This window comes from Fulmarus glacialis, unplaced genomic scaffold (assembly GCF_000690835.1).
Source record: "Fulmarus glacialis isolate BGI_N327 unplaced genomic scaffold, ASM69083v1 scaffold17811, whole genome shotgun sequence".
NCBI lineage: Eukaryota > Metazoa > Chordata > Aves > Procellariiformes > Procellariidae > Fulmarus > Fulmarus glacialis.
Window position 1 is genome coordinate 1 of NW_009193605.1, and position 17,967 is coordinate 17,967.

At 49.9% G+C, this 17,967-nt stretch overlaps 1 protein-coding gene across 1 annotated transcript in view; it reads right to left on the reverse strand.

The window, feature by feature from the left end:
• Positions 1 to 5: 5 nt before the first annotated feature.
• IGDCC3 (immunoglobulin superfamily, DCC subclass, member 3) overlaps positions 6 to 17,967 on the reverse strand; it is a gene marked incomplete at its 5' end in the record, with an annotated part of 43,224 nt that continues 25,262 nt past the window's right edge. The window contains 6 exons of the mRNA XM_009587513.1: positions 6 to 270; positions 761 to 899; positions 2,014 to 2,118; positions 2,388 to 2,576; positions 7,603 to 7,767; positions 8,147 to 8,394. Coding sequence (XP_009585808.1) covers positions 6 to 270; positions 761 to 899; positions 2,014 to 2,118; positions 2,388 to 2,576; positions 7,603 to 7,767; positions 8,147 to 8,394 — 1,111 coding nt within the window. The remainder of the gene's footprint in view (positions 271 to 760; positions 900 to 2,013; positions 2,119 to 2,387; positions 2,577 to 7,602; positions 7,768 to 8,146; positions 8,395 to 17,967) is intronic.

Below are 17,967 nucleotides of genomic sequence, written 5' to 3' on the forward strand. Positions count from 1 at the left end.
TGCTCTTAGAGACGCAGCCGCGTCTGCATTTCCCAGCCATGCTCCCGGCCTGCTGGACTTACCGTTATTCCCTTATCCTGCTGCTCCTGGGATGGGGATGCTGGGAATAACCTCTCCAGCTCGTTCATATCCAGCTGCTTTCCATTCAAGTCCCGGTCGTCCCTGTCCCTGCGAGCGGCCCCGTTCAGGACGAGGCCCGTGGCGCTCCGCTGGCTCCTGGGGATCTGCGGGGTTGACAGCTGCTCCTGCACATTTTTGCACATCAGCAGCCTGAAAAATAGAGACGAAGCCTGAGGGTGAGCAAAGCCGGTGCCTCCCCCGCTTCCTTCCCCCAAGTCTGTGTCCACCTTATCCCTGTGCTACGTTCCTTCACTCCTTAAATCCCTCCTTTAAAGCCACGTCTCTTCCCCTCGCTGTGAAAGGGCTTTTGGTTTACAGGGAGGATCCGGACTTGCCAGAGCACAAATAGTGATGGTCCTGGGAAGTACCAGGTCCCTCAATGGTGACCGGAGCTGGTGGGGTGTATTTGGAGAAGCCCGCTGGGTCTGGGTGCCTGGGAAGGAGGCAGGAGCCGTGCTGCAAACAGCACCCGGCGTTCACGGGAGCCGGGCTGCGCAATCGCACGCCGTGGGATGCGCATCCCAGGATGTGCGTGGGAAACAGCCCATCATCGCATTGGGGGTGTGAGATCCCCGCAGGGATACGCACATGGCATTAGGGACCACCGCCTCTCGTGAGCAGCGGCACCAGCAATTCCTACCTTCCTCTGTACCCAAACATGAGGAAGAGGACGCAGAATATGATGCAGGTGACGCCGATGTGGATCCCAATGATGATGCCGGTGGTGGAGGTTTTATTGTTCTGCTCGTCCTTCATGCAGTCGCAAGGGGGATTCAGCACTGCCAGAAGAAAGGGGAGAGGAGGTCAGCGGTGCTGTTTTCCTATTGCTCCTCCAGCTTTTGGGGAGCCCAGAGCAAAAGCTGGAGCCTGGTTGGTGCTGGGAGCCGTGTACGGGGAAGAGGAGAGTGGGGTGGGGGGCTGGGGGATCACTGCCTGCCAGAGCAGCTCCCCTGCTCCTGCTACCCAGGAAGGCAGTCACAGCAAGCACAGGACTGGAAGGTCCGTAGAGAGCCAGCCCCATTACCCGGGCTGCTGGTATTAGGCACAAATTAATGAACAAAAAAGACTCCGATGTTAATTTTTGCAAAACCCTGCATCCGAGGTGGGACGTGAGAGGCGGCCACGATGCTAGAGCAGGCTGATGCCTGATGGAAAGCACCGAACGGGCAGATGCCAACGAGTATTTACTCCAACACAGACAGAGGACCGGTAACTGTCTCTTGAAGATATTCCCACTGGAAGGCTTAAAACGCTTCCAAGAGCAGCAGGATGTTTTTTACACATAGATGAATATGAAAGGTGTGATCAGTTAGAGATTCCCCTCTAGAGATTTCCCCTTTTCTGCCACATAATGCAGTGCTCATGCTCTGCAGCCCTTCTCCTTTCCAAAGCCATGCGTTCTCCCTTCCCGGCACCAGCGAAGGTCAAAATATCCAGGATTGCTCCAGGAGAACAGAGATGCTCGATGCACCACGTCCCACCTGACGATGGCAGTTTATGCATGGGGGCTTGTTCATGTTCATGGCCTCACCTCTAGCTCAAGCTTAGGGGCCAAAACTGGGAATTACAGGACGTTTGGTTAGTCCTCTCCCCCCTGGTGAAAAAGTCACCAGGTTGAACTCTGCTGTGAAGGGGTGTTGGCTCGCTAATGCTAATGAAGGCCAACAGGGATGGTGAAAACCACATGGCAGAGAAGCCACCCCTACCAGCCCCAGGTGGTCCCAGCCCCACAGAGTTTTGCTTCGTCATTATTTGTGATGCTGAAAATAAATGAGTGGCTGAAAATAAGACGGTGGGGTAGAGCCGCGGGTGTCTGGGGGATGTGTCTGGCCTAGCCACCTTCCTGCAAAGCGGTTTTCACTAACCACCGCCGAGACCGACATCCCATCTCACCTGTCCTCTCCACAGTTTCCCTCAAGGACACGAAGCGGACAGTTGAATTTCCATCCCCGTGCTGGTTATAGGCGAGGAGCTTGACTTCATACACCACCGATGCATCTGTTTCAAAGGAGACACAAGAAGGGCATTTCAGCCTTCATCATTAGCGTTATCTCCCCGAGTGATGCTTATTTAGGAAACACACATCTTACCAAATACACACAAGATGCTGCAAACAAGTACCTCCTACTGGGAAAGCACCCCAAAAACCTGGGGGAGAGCTGCAGCAGCTCCCATTTAGTGGCTGTGCAACACAGCTGAGCTCTCCCATCACGACAGGCTCTCCCAGGGTCAGGAGGGGATGCGGATCAAGCTGCCACCATACTCACCCAGGTGGGTAATGTTGTACGCTGTTACGTTGCTGGGCAGCAGCACTGGACCTGTGTACTGGGAGAGGTGGACCTTGCGGTAATACAGTTTGAAGCCTTCGTGCTGGCCCAGTTTGATGGAGGGCTCCCATGTAGCCTGGACGGCGGTGCTGTTAATGACTTTAATAAAGAGAGATGGCATGGCTGGGACTGAAACAGAGAGAGAAAGACAGTGGGTTGCATGTGCTTTTTTAGTTTGCATGATGAGAAATTCCCCAGCAGCCTTTCCCTGTAGTAACTGCACCAAAGAACGTGCTAGACGAGATTGAGAAAAATCAGATCAGACCAGATCCTGGTTTAACAGCATTGAACTTCTTCAGGGAGCTGTAGGAGTTTCCAAGGGTTTCCTCTGCTCCGTTCAGCAAGCAAAGAGGCTACTTTTACACTCCGGTTGCAATCTGATGCTTAGCCCCCTTGGGTCAGGGCAGGAAGTCAGCAACGTTGGCAATGCATTCCCAAGTTCCACTTTTCTGCCCTCGCCCTGAGGGTAGCGAGGACCTTTCAGAATGATTAATCCCTCAGGGAGGAAGGAACCAGAAGGGATGGAGCTGGAGACATCCATCTTAAAAGCTTGCTAGGTACCTGCACTAGCTTGCAGGGTGCGTGGGAGCTTGCTCTCCCCGTTGGCTTTAGGAGGGAGGTTTGTGATTCTGTGCTGGGGACTTGGGAGAGAACCGGGGCATCTTCCTTAACAGCCCTAAATACCTGAGCAGCCTGAGATCCCTGCACAGCTGTGGCTGGCTTGTTTTGGTAGGCAGGCACTTACCTGGCCTTAGGGGCGCATGGGGGCACGGGGGTTTAGCTGGGAAGATGTCCCTGCTTGCTGCCCGGTGTCACCGAGGCCTGATTCAAAGTCCACCAGGATACTTTTTGCTCCAGTCAATGCCCCAAAACCCTGCCCTTGTTCTGGGGGTGTGCTGCAGCGAGGGGGTCACGGCCATTTCATCCCCAGGTCCCAAAAAAGCTGCCCAGCCCCATCCTGCCCCATCAGCCTGGGCTGAGAGGCAAAGATTTGAAAACCAAAGCCAGTTTTCTTGTGATGCCCAGGTATCTGGGTTTTCCAAAGCTGGTTCTGCACAAACCCTGCCCCGGAGCCCTGTGCAGTGCTGGGGCACACGGGACCTCATTTCCCCCAAGCCTCTTCCTTCCCCTCTTCCTCTCTTTCTCATACGTGGATCACACCATGCAGAGATGTATCTCAGATGTATCTCAACTGATGATTTTTTTTCACCTCATTTCCACAAAACATCCCCACGCCAAATGCTCCCATCAGTTCTCCAGCCTTTGGCACCATTCAGAAGGTGCAATGCACCAGGCGCTGCAGGCTCTGCCTGCCCAGGGCTCTGCTCCGGCACCAGGAGGCAGAAGGCTTTCTGGGCACTGCTCTACCAGGCAGCGAGCTCAGCTAAACCCTGCAGCAAAAGCACCGAGCAGAACAACAGACCTGTCTGTTCTCCAGGGTCTCCAGGCTTTGAGGCAGAGCTATTTTTCCAATCCCACATGATTACAAGCTCAGAAATCCCCAAATATAAGGATTGCTGGGCTTGCATTGGACCAATGCTGCTTTTTGTCTTGTTTTTCCCCAAAGGATCTCTAAAGGATGAGCTGTGCAAACCCAGCCTTGACGGCGTCCTTTGGCGGAGAGTTCAGCACAGCCATTTAGTGAGCGATGGTGAAAAGTGGATGAAATGTGGCCGTGTCAATCGAAGACTGACGAGAGCTAAAAAGGGCACTCCCTCCATTTAATAGTAAAGGCAAAACCGCACAGCACAACAGTTTGCCTTTTCCCAGGCACTGAGAGCTCAAGCTTTCCCATGAGGAGATTTAGGGGAAGGAAAGACATCTCTCCTGGTGAGCAGGAGAGTCTCGACAATCCTGTCTTTTCCCAAAGTGATGCCCTCCTTCAAGGTTGCAAGGGCTTTGCCTGATGCCCTCTGAATAAGCACGGGGAGAGGAACAAGTCCCTGTTGACTGGTGAGCATCTCCATATGGATTCAGGAGGAAAGACTCAGAGAGCGGCTGTCCTCGGTCAGGTTAATGAGATCCCATCCTGCCTGAGTGCTGCCCATGGGAAAAAATGGGTTGAAATACTTCTCTTGCTAGGATTTATTCTGATTTCATTGACGGGAAGGCTGTGCTTAGCAATTTCTGGGTGCAAAACACAGAGTAAATTCTATTTATACCAGAATGTACCATTCTTCCCAAGACTGCATATTTTGCAATCCAATTAAATACTTTTTTTTTCTGTCTCCCAATTCCCTTTAGGGCAAAATTAGGAATTGTTTGGATCCCCCCTCAGAGAAGTTGGATTCTTGCTTAAAGCATCATTTTCCAAATCATGGGTGAAAACGCCACAGAAAGGGAAATCGCATTATCCCATGGACAAAGAAACACTGATGTGGGCCATCCTGATTTGCGAAGAGTTGGCTTTATTTTATGGTTGCAGAGCCTTACATTTAATAAAAACCACAAGAATATCTCTCCTTTGAAGTATGGAATATATAGTATTTATTCAAACTTTGAGTATATATATGTATAATATTGATTATATGTATGCACTTGCAGAATGCATGTGCTGTTTATAATGTTATTACACAAATAAGTGTATACAGATGAAGTATATCTGCGTGTGTGTATAAATATATGTACACACACCAGTGTATAGGTGCTTCACAGAAGTATATATAAGACATAATATGGATCTACTATAAGTGAGGCATCTCCCTTATGCTAAGGGCTGGGATACTTGTTTTCCTCTTCCGTGCTGTTTGGAATTTTCCCCAGGTCATTTCAACTTTCTTCTTGAAGGCGTCTTTAGCCGAAGATGACTAAAGGAACAGTCTTCATCCTAGAGAAATGTCAAAAAGTCCTGGAGAAAACCCTAAAAAGCATTAAAAGACAAGAACAAGAAGTGTGTGCTGCTTAATGAAGCAGAGAGAGTTTGAGATTTAAAATACCACGGTATTTGGAAATGGCGTAAAGGAGAATGACAGGGAGGAGACAGGAGGACCTTCCTAGCGAGAGAGGTTTATGGAGGACAAGGTTCACTTGGGTAGTTTCTCTATGGCATCTTCCCTTCTACTTTCCATCCAAAATTATCACTGGCACAAAGGAAGGAGCACTGCACTTCGAGAAAGTGTTGGAGGCTTCAGCCAAGCTCATTCTCAGCATATTCCTAGCCCTGAAAAGCTGACCTCCCCAAGCCGAACGCAGCCCTGCTCCTCAGTCCTTTCACCGCACTCCTACTCTAGACAACACCAGTATAACACGGTCATTCCAACCAGTCTCCAGCTGGCAGCATCTCTGCTGGCCGCTCCGACAAGTGCTGCCCCGGCTCCGCCGAGCTGTCCCTGGCTGGCAGATTCACCCGCCGTGTCCCTTCCATGCAAGGCAGGACACGGCAGCATGGTGACACGGGGGGGTCCTGCTACCACGGGGCTTCGCGCGCATCTCTCTGCACACCTCACACGCGTCATGCTGAGCCGGGATGACAACACCGAGACACGGCGTGTCGGGGAAATCCCGTCCCTTTCCGAGGCTGTTAGCACAGATCCAGGGGCTGCCCTAGCCCAGGGGAGTCACGTGCACCTCAGGAAGGCACAGGGTGAAATGGCTTGGCTGTGAGAAAAGGCAAATCTGCAGTGAAACTTTAATTTGGTGACAAAAGCCACTGGATCCTGGCTCTCTGACCCACTGTCTCCTCTGTGAGCAGAAGGCAACAGGCACCCGAGTGAAGCAAAGTAAACAAATCAAGCCAGAACTGGGGCTTTTAAATCTCTTTTTATCTTCCTACAAGGCAAACACAAGCTGGGGTTGAGTGATCTTAACCAGGCCAGCTTGTCCATCCTGAACATGGAGCTAATTGCTGAAGCTTCGTTACACAGGACAAGCCTTTTTTAAAGGATAGCAGGGCAGGACAGTGATGCCTTGAAACTTCAGAGAACCAGGAAATTTATGATCCCATTACCGGATACCTAACTATTTCTGTCATGATTGAAGGTAATAATGACAAAAAGTCCTCTCTGGCTTGACCCAGACTTCTGCAGAAACACCAAGCTCTGTGAAGCATGGCTGGCTTCTAGCTCCAGTAGCTGAACTCAGAACATCAGGTCAAGGAGTTTCAAGTTTTGCCTTAGTCCATCCTTCTGTCTCTAAATTAGAAGGAAAAACAAACTCCAAGGGTGACCCATTCCCTGCAGAGTACCGAGGAAAATAAACTTGCAGGGTAACAAACCCAGCAGGACGAGGATTTATTGGCATTGTTGCTTAAATGCTGTAGCAAACCTCTGCAAGGGCTGAAAATGGAATGAGAACTGGATCCCTCTCCTGGAAGTCAATGCACTCTTTCATTTGATCCTAAATAAGATCTCCCCTCCCATGGCCCTCTCTGCTGCAAATTCATGATTACTGAGTGTTCACGAGAACGATGCAATGCTCCTAAGAAATTCGTCTCTGTACGTGAGACGAGCCAGGATTCAGAGGTGCTGGAGAGGTACATGAGTCTCTAGGAAAACGTTACTAAAATGCCAGCTGACAGATCACACTGGGGCTGTGGTCTCTGGTGTCTGTGTGCAAGGGTCCTGCATTAGAGCACCCACTTTCTTACTGGGGAAGCTAACTGGTGGCCACATCTGGGAGGCCAAGTCAGGGAAGAAGCCTTAGAGATAGCCCTAACTTCCCACTGAAACAGAAAGCTGCTCCAAGGCAGGGATTTGTAGGTGAGGACAGCTCAGCTCTTGTGTGATTTCTCCAGGGTAGAGCAGAAAAAAATCATATTTAAAAAAGTGTGGCACCTATCCAGTAAGAGCTGTGAGTACCAGAGCTGCTGGAGGATGCTGAGACGCTGCTTGAATAGGAAATCTGCATTTAGCAAGCAGTTTAGGAAAAGCCCAGAGCAGCTGCAACGCACGAGACCAGCCAGACTTGCACTCACCCCCTGCTACAACATCAGCTGTGAGAGGCAATGCCGCATTTAAGGCAACCAGTCAACCCCCGTGTAACGATGCAAGTGAGTTTTACACAATATCCCAGAGTATGAGGAGGAGCAGGAACAAGGAGCATCAGCACCACAGGCTATGTGCCAAAGCGCTCCGGAGTGGGTATCAGGGTGACTGGCGCTGCTGCTACGCACAGCGGGTTTCAGCATCTGATGGTCCAAGCGCAAAGCGTTCCTTACCTTCTCCCAGCGTGCTCACCACTGTGACTTCTGAGGCTTTGCTGGCACCCCGGGAGGTGTAAGCCTTTATATAAAAGCTATAGCTGGTCGAGGGCTCTAAATCAGTCACTAGCTGCTGGAAGGTGCTCTTGCTAACAGCCTCCTGATACTCCATCTCTACGGGATCTGAAGCGCAAAGAAAGAAAGAACAGAGTGGCGTTAGGCTTTGCAAGAGGTAAAGAGACTAAACTGAGGTTGCAAGTGATAATTTTGGTCCCTAAGGTGGATATATATCTGTTCACATCCTTTTCGGCTGATGTTTCTGTGTGCTTTGCCAGAGACCTAAATGGGCAGCGAGATTTGACTACGTGGCTTCACCCTCCCCACCCTTTTGGTATTTACATCAGCGTTACCGCCTCATCTTTGACTTTCACAAACATGGACATGATAGAGAACATGGGTGGCAGCACTGTCGACTGCAGTGCAGACCTGGTTTATCTAGTAGGCCGTATTGCTAAATTATGGGAAGGCTGAGGATGCTCGGGCAGTGGGTAGAGCACCGTACCTGCAGCTTTCCGAATGTGCAGCACGTAGCCGATGATCTCCTTGGTGTTCTGCAGAGGCTCTTTCCAAGACACCTGGATGGTGGTTGCAGAGACAGTCTCGGCCTTCACGCTCTGCGGAGGACCGGGCAGCCCATCTGCCCACAGGACCGTCAGGCGAGCGCTGGCTTGCGTGGAGCCGGCGCTGTTCTCGGCGATGCACTGGTAGATGGCTTCATCCGCCTGGTTGATCCCGTAGATGGAGAGAGTGCTGCATGGGGACACGAGAGGGACAAGCATCTCACTGAGTGCTCCGCAGTGGACGTCCCTCCCCTCCAGCCATGCCATGGCCCCACACTGGCTCTGATGGCAGGACATTCCACATGCCTCTATTTCCACAGAAAGCTTGCAGGAAGCTGTGGGCTGGTGCTTTTGGGGAAAGAAAAGCCCAGGAGGTGGCTGCATCATTCCCCAGATCCTGTGACTGGGCAGATTATCTCTGTCTTGACTTGCAGAGACTGCGGTTCAAGTACAGCCAGATGGGGACACAGGGTGGGACAGGGAATGGCAGGATCTGAAGCCCTGAATTCAGGAAGATCCCAGCTTCTGAGATACCTTCTGAGATACACTACAGAGATACCTCTGTGGCAAGTGCATCCATACACCCAAACCAGCTTTAACTGGCTTAGCTCCAGTACACACCAGTGAGACCCATCCAGGGCACTGCACACAGTTGCTAAGCCAAGTCTAATCAAGCGCAGCCAGAAAGCCCTCTGGTGATGCTCTATAGCATTGCATTATAGCACATTAGAGCAGTCTTAGGGTAACATTGGGATTAGCTGACTTATCCAGCAGGGTTACAGCCTCAGCTCCTGCTTCTGCATTTTCAGAAACATGATCACCACAAGCCAAAAGCCAAAGCTTACAAGCAAGTCGCAGGTTTTGTCTGCAAAACCTCTGAGCGTCTTTTTGATGCTGGCGCATCAAAGCTTGCTCTCCCAGGGCAGCAAGCAGGACAGTTCTTCCAGCCTGCTCTTGGGGGCCTCCACACCAGGCTTAGATGCTGTTGTCAGCCTCCAAGATAAAGACAGGCACTGGCTACCCTGGTGGAAAACATCCCTAAAGGAAGGGGAAAAGCCAACCACATACCAACTTCCCAAATGAGTGTGTTCCTGAGCACGGTGCCCATCTCCACACCACCTCTAGGAGGGGTGTTTAGTGGCTTGATGGGCACAGGGACAACGAGAGTCCACGTACATGTGGCCACCTGAACTGAAGGCCCTTTCTGAGCTGCATGATGCTCTGGCAATGGCTGTGTACAACCGGAGCAAGTTCAGGGCCAGCTGATAGGTTGCACTGCCCAGTATCTTTAAAACAACACCAGCAAATATTGAATCAGAAATAATTTGTGCAACGCATTAGCTCTGTCTTGCCATTCAGCATGCAAAACAGCTTTTCTTAACAACATTTGTTCACAAACAGGGACCCGTCAATGAAAGCTCTGCTCTCTCCAGGGCTTGCGCCCTTCCTCAGAAACCAAGACAGGAACAACGTGATTCAGTTTGTGACTATCCAGCAGACACAAGACCCCATAAATAAACACCCTTCCAAGACATGAGGCAGGGAAGTCTCACCACACTGTTTCCAGCTCCGAGCTAGACGTGGAAAGGCAGCCTTTGACATTGGAGATGTTTCTACCAAAAAACATCTTGAGGCAGCAGCTCAGGTTATGATACAATATGCTTATGATGCCCTTAGTCCAGGTAGGATGTTCTCACAAACAGGGCATCTTGGGGAAAATTTTGGAAATAAAGTTCCTGTAGGGGTCCAGACTGGACCAACTAAACCTGGTGACAGCTTTGACACCACTGTAAATTGTATTTGTTACTGCAAATTGTGGGGATTGACTAGTCCTATAGATATGCTTATAGAGCACACCCCACAGCACTGAATAAAACACCGCTCACCACTGCTTCCCCTTCCATTTTAGAGCATCACCCATACGTGCACCACTCAGGATTAAGCCCTATTTGTACATCCGTATTTCCAGTCCTGCCCAGTTTGTTTGAACTGCGGTTTGCTTCTGGCTTGGCATGAATGCTTGGGAGACCACAATGCCTCCAAGCTTCAGCATCATCTCGCTGGCTTACGCCAAAGCTTGCATGAGCTTTTTGGTTGCTATTTTTCTGTAAGAAATGACCCGAACCTAACCAAATCCATATCCCCTGCTTGCTTCTAGGGAGAAATAAACTATTTTCTTCTCCTGCGGTGAATTCCAGGTGGACTTGGGACTTGACTGCACATGAGTAAATCCCAAGCACCCCTGCTGATGCGAGGGGCACTTCATGGCTTTTTGGGAGTCGTAATCAAAGCTGCCCTTTATGTAAGTGAAAAATTGTACATGGAAAGTGGAAATGATAAATAACCTGCCACTGCCTGTCTGTATGTCAGAACGAATGCTTCTTCTAATTGCAGAGAAATATAGGTCTTCCTATATTAAAATTTATTATTGCTGTTGATTTAACATTCATATTTCTGCCTTGCAAATTATCAGGGCCATGGTGAGTGAGCAAATGTTTAACAGTCATCTATTTATGTCCTGTGCCTTTGTTTCCTTGGAAACATTGTAAATGGAATATCAAATGTGATGGTTTCAGCTGATATGGTGATTTTAGAGAATCAGCCCTAAGCTCCCCTCATAGCCACGGGCTCAACATATCTGATTAAATGGAAGGAGAAAGGCAGAGCTGGGAGGGGGGCACAGGGAGGAATGACCCCTATGTGTGGCTCAACTGTGTCAACAAGGGCTGATTCCTGTGAGGACAGATGGCAGAAGGCAGGATTACGCCATCCGAAAGCTGTACTTGCAGCTCTGCAGAAAGCAGATGTGTGGAAGGAGCAGCAGTGCTTCCTTCTGCCCCGTCAATGCAGGGATTATTTCCACGTGGCCGCTGTGCATCTGGGCATCCAGGAGCAGCCAGGCTGGGCTGGCATGCAAGTCAAGAGCAGTGTTAAGCTTCCTAAGCACGAAGCAGCCCAGGAACAAGGAGGAGTATTTAGGCTCTGCTGCCTCCAAGTGTATTTATTTGCTTTACATGGAGAGAGGAAAAGATGCAGAGGAGGGAAGAGAGGAGCCTGGTTGGAAAGCAGTGCAAGGGTGCAAGGAGCCTGACGACAACAGCACGATGCTGGGGCCAAAGACATCTCTCTCCTGGGCAAAGCTCCTCTTGTGCAACACAGATGATGTGCTGGATGCCAGCGCTCCTGGAGCAGGACAGCACTTGGCCACTGGGACCCAGAGCTGGGCAGAGCCTCGGACATCCCAGCTGCCTCTCTGCAGAGGTCCCAGGGTGGCCGGTAACACTGTCACGCAAAGTCAAGTCAGAAGAAATAAATAAAATAAATTTCCACAAAGTGGACATGGCAGGTAGCTGGAAACTTCCCTCAGGCTTTGAAAAGTTCATTTTCATTGAGATTTACAAGGCTGCGTTTGGACATACTGTACAATAAGAGCCTCAGCCATCCGTTACCTGGGGCCCACGTTACCTGGAATGATGTGCAAGCAACAGGGTCAATAAAACAACTGGATTTTTGCCTATGTCTATAAACCTGGGTAAGGAGCGGAAACCAAGCGCGGAGAAGTTGGCAAGCAGAATGCCCAGCATCTAAACACCAGCTTCATGAGAGTAAGGATTTTCTCTCTGTTGGTCCCTCTAACACCCACTGGCAGATCTCTAAAGGAGGCTGACGAGCTCCCTGCACGACCCCGCCGTGAGCTCTGAAGCACGCTGGTAGCTGCGATGAGGAGGGCAGGAGCTGGCAGTGAGTTACATGAACGCCAGCACCATCCCAGCTGATACCTCTGCTGTGCATCTGTTTTCACCTTAACTACTAACAAATTTTTCCTGCCTTCGCCCACTGCATCACCCCCTGGGATGCAGAGGATGCGGCGCAGCAGGGTCAGTGTTCAGTCCAGCAGCTTTCCCAGGTTTTGCTGCTTTTTGTCTTTTTCTTTTTTTAAGGAAGCTCAGACAAAAGGAAAATATGTAGTTGCTGCGCAAGGAGGCGCAGAGCGTCTCTGTGCGTCAACCATCTGAAATATGCAGTGTCCTTTTATTTCTTCCCGTCAACAGGAAAAAAATCTGTCACTTTGGGACATCTGCTGTTGGAAAACTTTCCCGCGAGTGCCAGACTGGCAGCGCCGTGAGCACGTCAGACGAGGCGAGATGCCAGAAGGCTTTCTGCTGGTCACCAAAGCCGCTCAGCGAGCCGAGGGCTCCATCACATCTCCGCACAATGCCCTGACAGGCATTGATGGAAGTGGGGAGAGGAGCCGCTGCAGATTCACACCCGGCTGAGCTGAAACGAGAGGCCTCCGTTGCTCGAAAGCCACGGTATTCCCAAGCTGTCTTCCCAGTTCATAGGCAATCAGGATGACTGATCTGGCTCGGGTCAGGGGTCTGGGCCGGTGACCGGAGATCGGCTTTCCAAAGGCTCCTCTGAAAAAGTCTAAGAACTGAAGGAAGCCTCTTCATCGATTCAGCAGCACAAAGAAGAAGAGGGGCCCATCTGGAAGGATATCAGCATGCGCGCGCACACACACGCACAAAAGAGGGAGTGTGATGAAATTAATGCAGAGAGCAGGCTGTGGCTAGTGGGGAGAGCATTTTAAGTGCCGGCAGCTCCAGAAAGCCACCAGTGCTGCATTCAGATGCCCCGTCCCCGTGCCCTGCTCTGCCTCTATTTGTTATGGGTTGCGTTGTCCCATGCTGCACCGAACGAACCGCTCCTGGGCTGCCGGCCGGTGCTGCGCTGGAAAGGAGCTTTTTTCCCTCCAGTGCTGGTTGTTGGCAGCTTTGCAGAAATGCCCTGTATTTGAAGGTTGACTCGTACAGGCTGAGAATAAGGGGCAAAACTTGAAGAGTGACACTCATCGGTCCAAAGGGACACTGCAGATCATCCCCAGCCCTCTATAAACATGTTCTTACACCTCCAGAAATTAAATCTCATGCAGGGCTTCCTAGGTGAAATTGGGTTGTGTTATGCAGGAGAAGAACCCCTTTTGGCACAAACTGGATTACATTTAGCAGATCCTGCAGCCCGCTGGTCAGGATCCCAGCCCAATTCTGCGGTTACAGACTCACCCGAGCGCAGTTTCTGGAGGGATGCTGCTGGTCCCAGCGGGGTGCACGGTGCCATGGGGAACTAGCCCCCCCTCCCCACCAGTGCTGGATGAAAGGGCTGGCAGACTCTCAGCCCACAAAGCTGGTTAGAGATGGTGCTCCTTCTCACGCCCCTGGGAGAGAACGGAGTCCGGCAGGACAGGGATTTGGCTGTATGGTGTGTTTTCTGCAAATGGGAAGTTGTAAACGGCGTCACATTTGCTACAGGAGGCACAGCAGTGGCACCACTTCATCCTGAAATGCTGACCCTTCTTTGCTGGCTTCATGACACCTGGGTTTGCACTGTCTTGATATGACACCAAGCAGACATGCTGAGCCTTCTGGGGAACCTGCTGCTGCTCAGGCACCATGCTCAGGACAAGCAATCCAACTGGACACCAAGTCTATAGCTTTGGAGGCTCTGGGTCCCTGGGTTTAGCTCTGGTCCACATCAGAGGTGGTCTGAGCCTTCCCAGGTGGGAAGGACACATGCAGCTGGTGCTGCAACTCAGCCCTGCCTTGGAGCACCTCCCAGCATGGCATTGAGCTCCATGCAGAAGACCTTCAGCAAGCGAGTGGCTCCAATTTCCCATGAGGTCCGTTCCCTCACATCCATGGCCAAGGCAAGAGGGTCCAACTGCACTGACAGTGGTGGAACTGCGTCCTCCCGTCCCTGCAGAGCTGGGAAGTGCACCCTGGCACAGGCAGGAGACAACAGCCAGAGCCAGCTGCTCCTTATTACAAGACTTGCTGGTTATCTGGTGAACATGTTGGCTGCCACACAACCTGTTTTCATAAGTCAGAGAGTGCAATCACAGATTTAACTGAATCCTGTCCCAGGGAGGGAGCAGAGAAGTCTTTACATCTGCAGGATCACAGGGAAGCACAAAACATCTCAGGAAAAGCTACTGGAAGGGAGGGTAGATGCCTGTGTTGGTAGGACTGCTAATGCAGACAGATGGGAGAGCTGCTAAATGGAAAGTCCCCCAAACCTTTTTCTCAGCAAGGGGCACAGGTGTTGGAGAGGAAAAAGACCCAGCCTAATCCAGGGGAGGCTGAGTTTGGGCTGCCCCACGATGGGCTCAGTCCCACCTTGAAGGCTCCTGTATAAGGACCATTCTCTGCAGATGTATTTTGCTGTATGCAACAGTTGGAAGAAACACTTAAAAGCCTGGATCGGTGGTGCACTTCAAGAGCAGCTCAGTGGAGCAGCACACAGAGAAAAATTACACGGGCAACTCGGTAGCAAAATAATCACAGCCACGTGAGAAGGAGACACTGACGCCTGTCGCTGTCGGCTGCTTCGGGGTTGCTGCAGATCCCTTTCATGGGATATGGCTGCATGATCCCAGCACAGGATCCCTGCTTGGTGCAGGGAAGGAGGGATCATGCTGATGCCTCACTGTTTAGTGGGGCTTTGGGCGCTCATGCGGAGACCTTCCCTGCAAAGGCCGTTTCCACGTGTCTTCCAAACAAAGTCCAACCCATAAATTATTCTTAAATCAGGAGCAGCTGGTTCACATCCCAGTCCTCCACTTATTTGTCATGCTTCTGGGAGCTGAAATACGATTTGCTATATGGTACCCTTCCCATAGTCACCAACGGTCTTGGAACTCATTGCACAAATAACCTGCAGGCTTGCCTGTCCTCCCTTAAGGTGTCCAAATCCCTACAAATTCAAGGGTTTGTGGGGTGTGTGCCCCATGAAGGGATGTACAAACCCATCTGCATCTCTCTGCACCCAGCTAACGTGGGTTTTACAGAAAAAAGCCACCTTGTGAATGACAGACTGTAGTTTTCCTGGGTTTGGTACCAAAAGGGTTGTCCTGTCCCAAGTGCTTGTGCTAGGATTAAGCAACACGACAAGTGCAAAAAAAGCAAAGTTGTCCCAAAGTTTAGTTACGGAGGAAATTTTCTCTGATAAACCTTGAGCATTTGCAGCCCTTAAAGTGAGTCATTCCCAGAGCACTAAAACAAGTGCAAACCAGTGAGGAAGAATTTAAGAAGGATACAGTTCATAAGCGAAGGTCACCGAGGAGAGCGAACGCCACCTGAGCCCACGTTCTAACGAAGCCTTTTTCCGGTGGAACAAATGAAGTCCCTTAATTACCATTTTGTAAATAAAATCTTCTTGGAAAATCAATATTTAGAGCCTGCCTTCTCTGAAGATGTTGGCCTTTGTTCCTTGCTATTAGGGCAATATAAACCCCATAGTGTGATATACTTCTAGGCTGAAAATTACCCCTGAACCTGATTGGGTCAAAGGAAGAAAAGCAATAAACCTTTCAGAGCAGTAATTTGGGTACTATTTCATGCTTCCTTGTAAATTTTGAAGTAATAACCAAGAAAGCATGATTTTACACAAGCCTACAATTAACTCAGCCAGTAACTGCCCTTCCTCCTCCAGCCTGTTTTCGGGATGGGCTGGTGATGCCGGGTGGGAATTTTGCTGGAAATGCCTATTACACCTCCCAGGCATTTGGATCGTGATTAATCTGAATCAGCCCAGGAATAATACGGGGATGGCTCCACCAAAGTCAAAAAGGCTTCATCAGCTTCTCCATCCAAGAGCATGGTCCAGTGCAGCACCACCACAACAGCTATCGGCTCCATCCCCAATCCAGGGATCTCATGGCAAGACAGCCCCATCATCAGCTCCTTCAGTGATTTTTATTCACAGCTTTTAATGGAAAACCCCAGAATTCCCTATGCCTGAGCCTTCATGCATTTTTCATTAACAATTATCCGCTATCCCAGAACTGCTTCTGATTTTTGCTAATCATCGATTGGATATTTTGTTCCCACACAGCTGGCATTTTCAAAACATAACAACCACCTCCGGAGAGGGCACAGCAGAGGGCTGATCTTTAACGCTAATGTGCCCAGAAACCGTCAACACATCAGGTGATGAGATTTCACAACTGAGGGACCACGAGGGAAGAGGTATTTATTGGACGCAGCCTGTGAGGCTTATTTTACTGTGCTGAAAGGCTGGAAGTTGCTTAGCAAGTGACCAACTGATGTCGTAGCAGCAGCCACATCCAATCTGCAGTGAATCCAGTCCTGAAGCTGCTGTCCCATCTCAATGGCCATGGGCTTCTGAAGTCCCCTGACCTTGAGGGTTTGTCTCCTTGGGTTTGCAGTTACTACATATGAGAGACAGCGTGGGGGGATGTAGATGCCAAAGGGCCCTTCACAACTTTGTGAAGCAACAGTTTGATGGACAGATCTTCCCATCGGCTGTAGGTTTGTGCAAACACGTTACTGCCCGCAGGAGTGATGCCTCAAGCGGAGGCTGTACTTGCAAAGCTTGCAAGAGCAGAGCAGCATCTCGAACGCACCATGTTCTGCAGGTCTGGACCTCACTTCTAGCTGTGTTTGTTTACAAGAACGAAGTTGCTCATAATGATACATTTTGCAATCAATTAACACATGATATGATTTGGGATGATTTACTCTTTTTTTCTAAAAATCCCTTTGGGGGCATTCAGACCTTTATTGCCATATTAAACAGAGTTTTAATCCAAATGAATTTTCTAGCAAACCATGTAATCTAATTAAAAAGCTTATAGTGCAGTTTAGTAGCTTCATTACTAGTAGATTCGAGATCCATCTTTATACGGACAAATATTTTCCAAGTGCAATAGACTGATAAATGCAAGGCATAATCACAAACTGATTCTGCCTGGAACTAAGTGGGTTACAGCACTTAGTCACGCCCATGAGAATGAAACAAAGGACAACTTGAAAAAGCTCAGAAAAAGAACGCAGCCATTGATCTGTTTCCTCCAATTCATGGAGCACCCAGCCCTGCTGTACCAGCGAGGGCATTCTTCAGACTGACAGCTTTGGAAACCACCAGGAATAGCCACTTGCCTGAAGTTGAGGGTCAGAGTACTCCAAGACTAGTGCGAAAGAAGCCAAAAGTTCAACATCGTCAAGTACGATGGCCTTAGGGCTCAGCTTTACAATCATGTTACTATAGCTTGAGAAGATGCCACGTGTCAGCTGAGCCCCAGTAACTGGCTGAGCTCCCCCAGCCTGTGCCAGATGCAATGTAATCTGATCATTTGGCTTGCAGTGGAAAAGACTGACGCTAAATTGCATTAAATGATTGCCATAAGAAAACGATTACAGCTATGTTCGTCAAGTCGCAGTTCCCATCCACGTGTAGCGCAGTTCCAGGCACAGGGGCCTGGCCAGGAGACATGACCATGACCAAAGACCCTACTTTTACCTTCCCCAAACAGTGAAGAGGAATGATTTCACAGGCAAGACATCTGGGCGAGACGCAGAGCTGGACTCAGTGTGAGTTTTGTCATGGATTTAATGATCATTTGTAAAGTCTTCGGTCACTTCTGACTCCTTTTCCTGGTCAATAAAAGGGAATGCACTGATTTCCCTTCTCCCATTTCTGCTCTGTTCATATCGTAAAGACAGACATGCCTCAGAAATCCATGCAATGAACTAGAAGACCATGAGCCTGGATTGAGTGACATCTGTATGTGCACACACAAAGTTCCCTGAAGCTCTAAAAACTTCCAGCTTGGAGAAAACCTCCACTGATTGAGAAGATTTTATTACAACTCACACCTTATCCTTTTTGCAACATGCATCCTTCCATCCTTTGTAAAACAAAGCTTTAAAAAAGCCTCAAACCTGAAAACAAAAAGCCATATCAT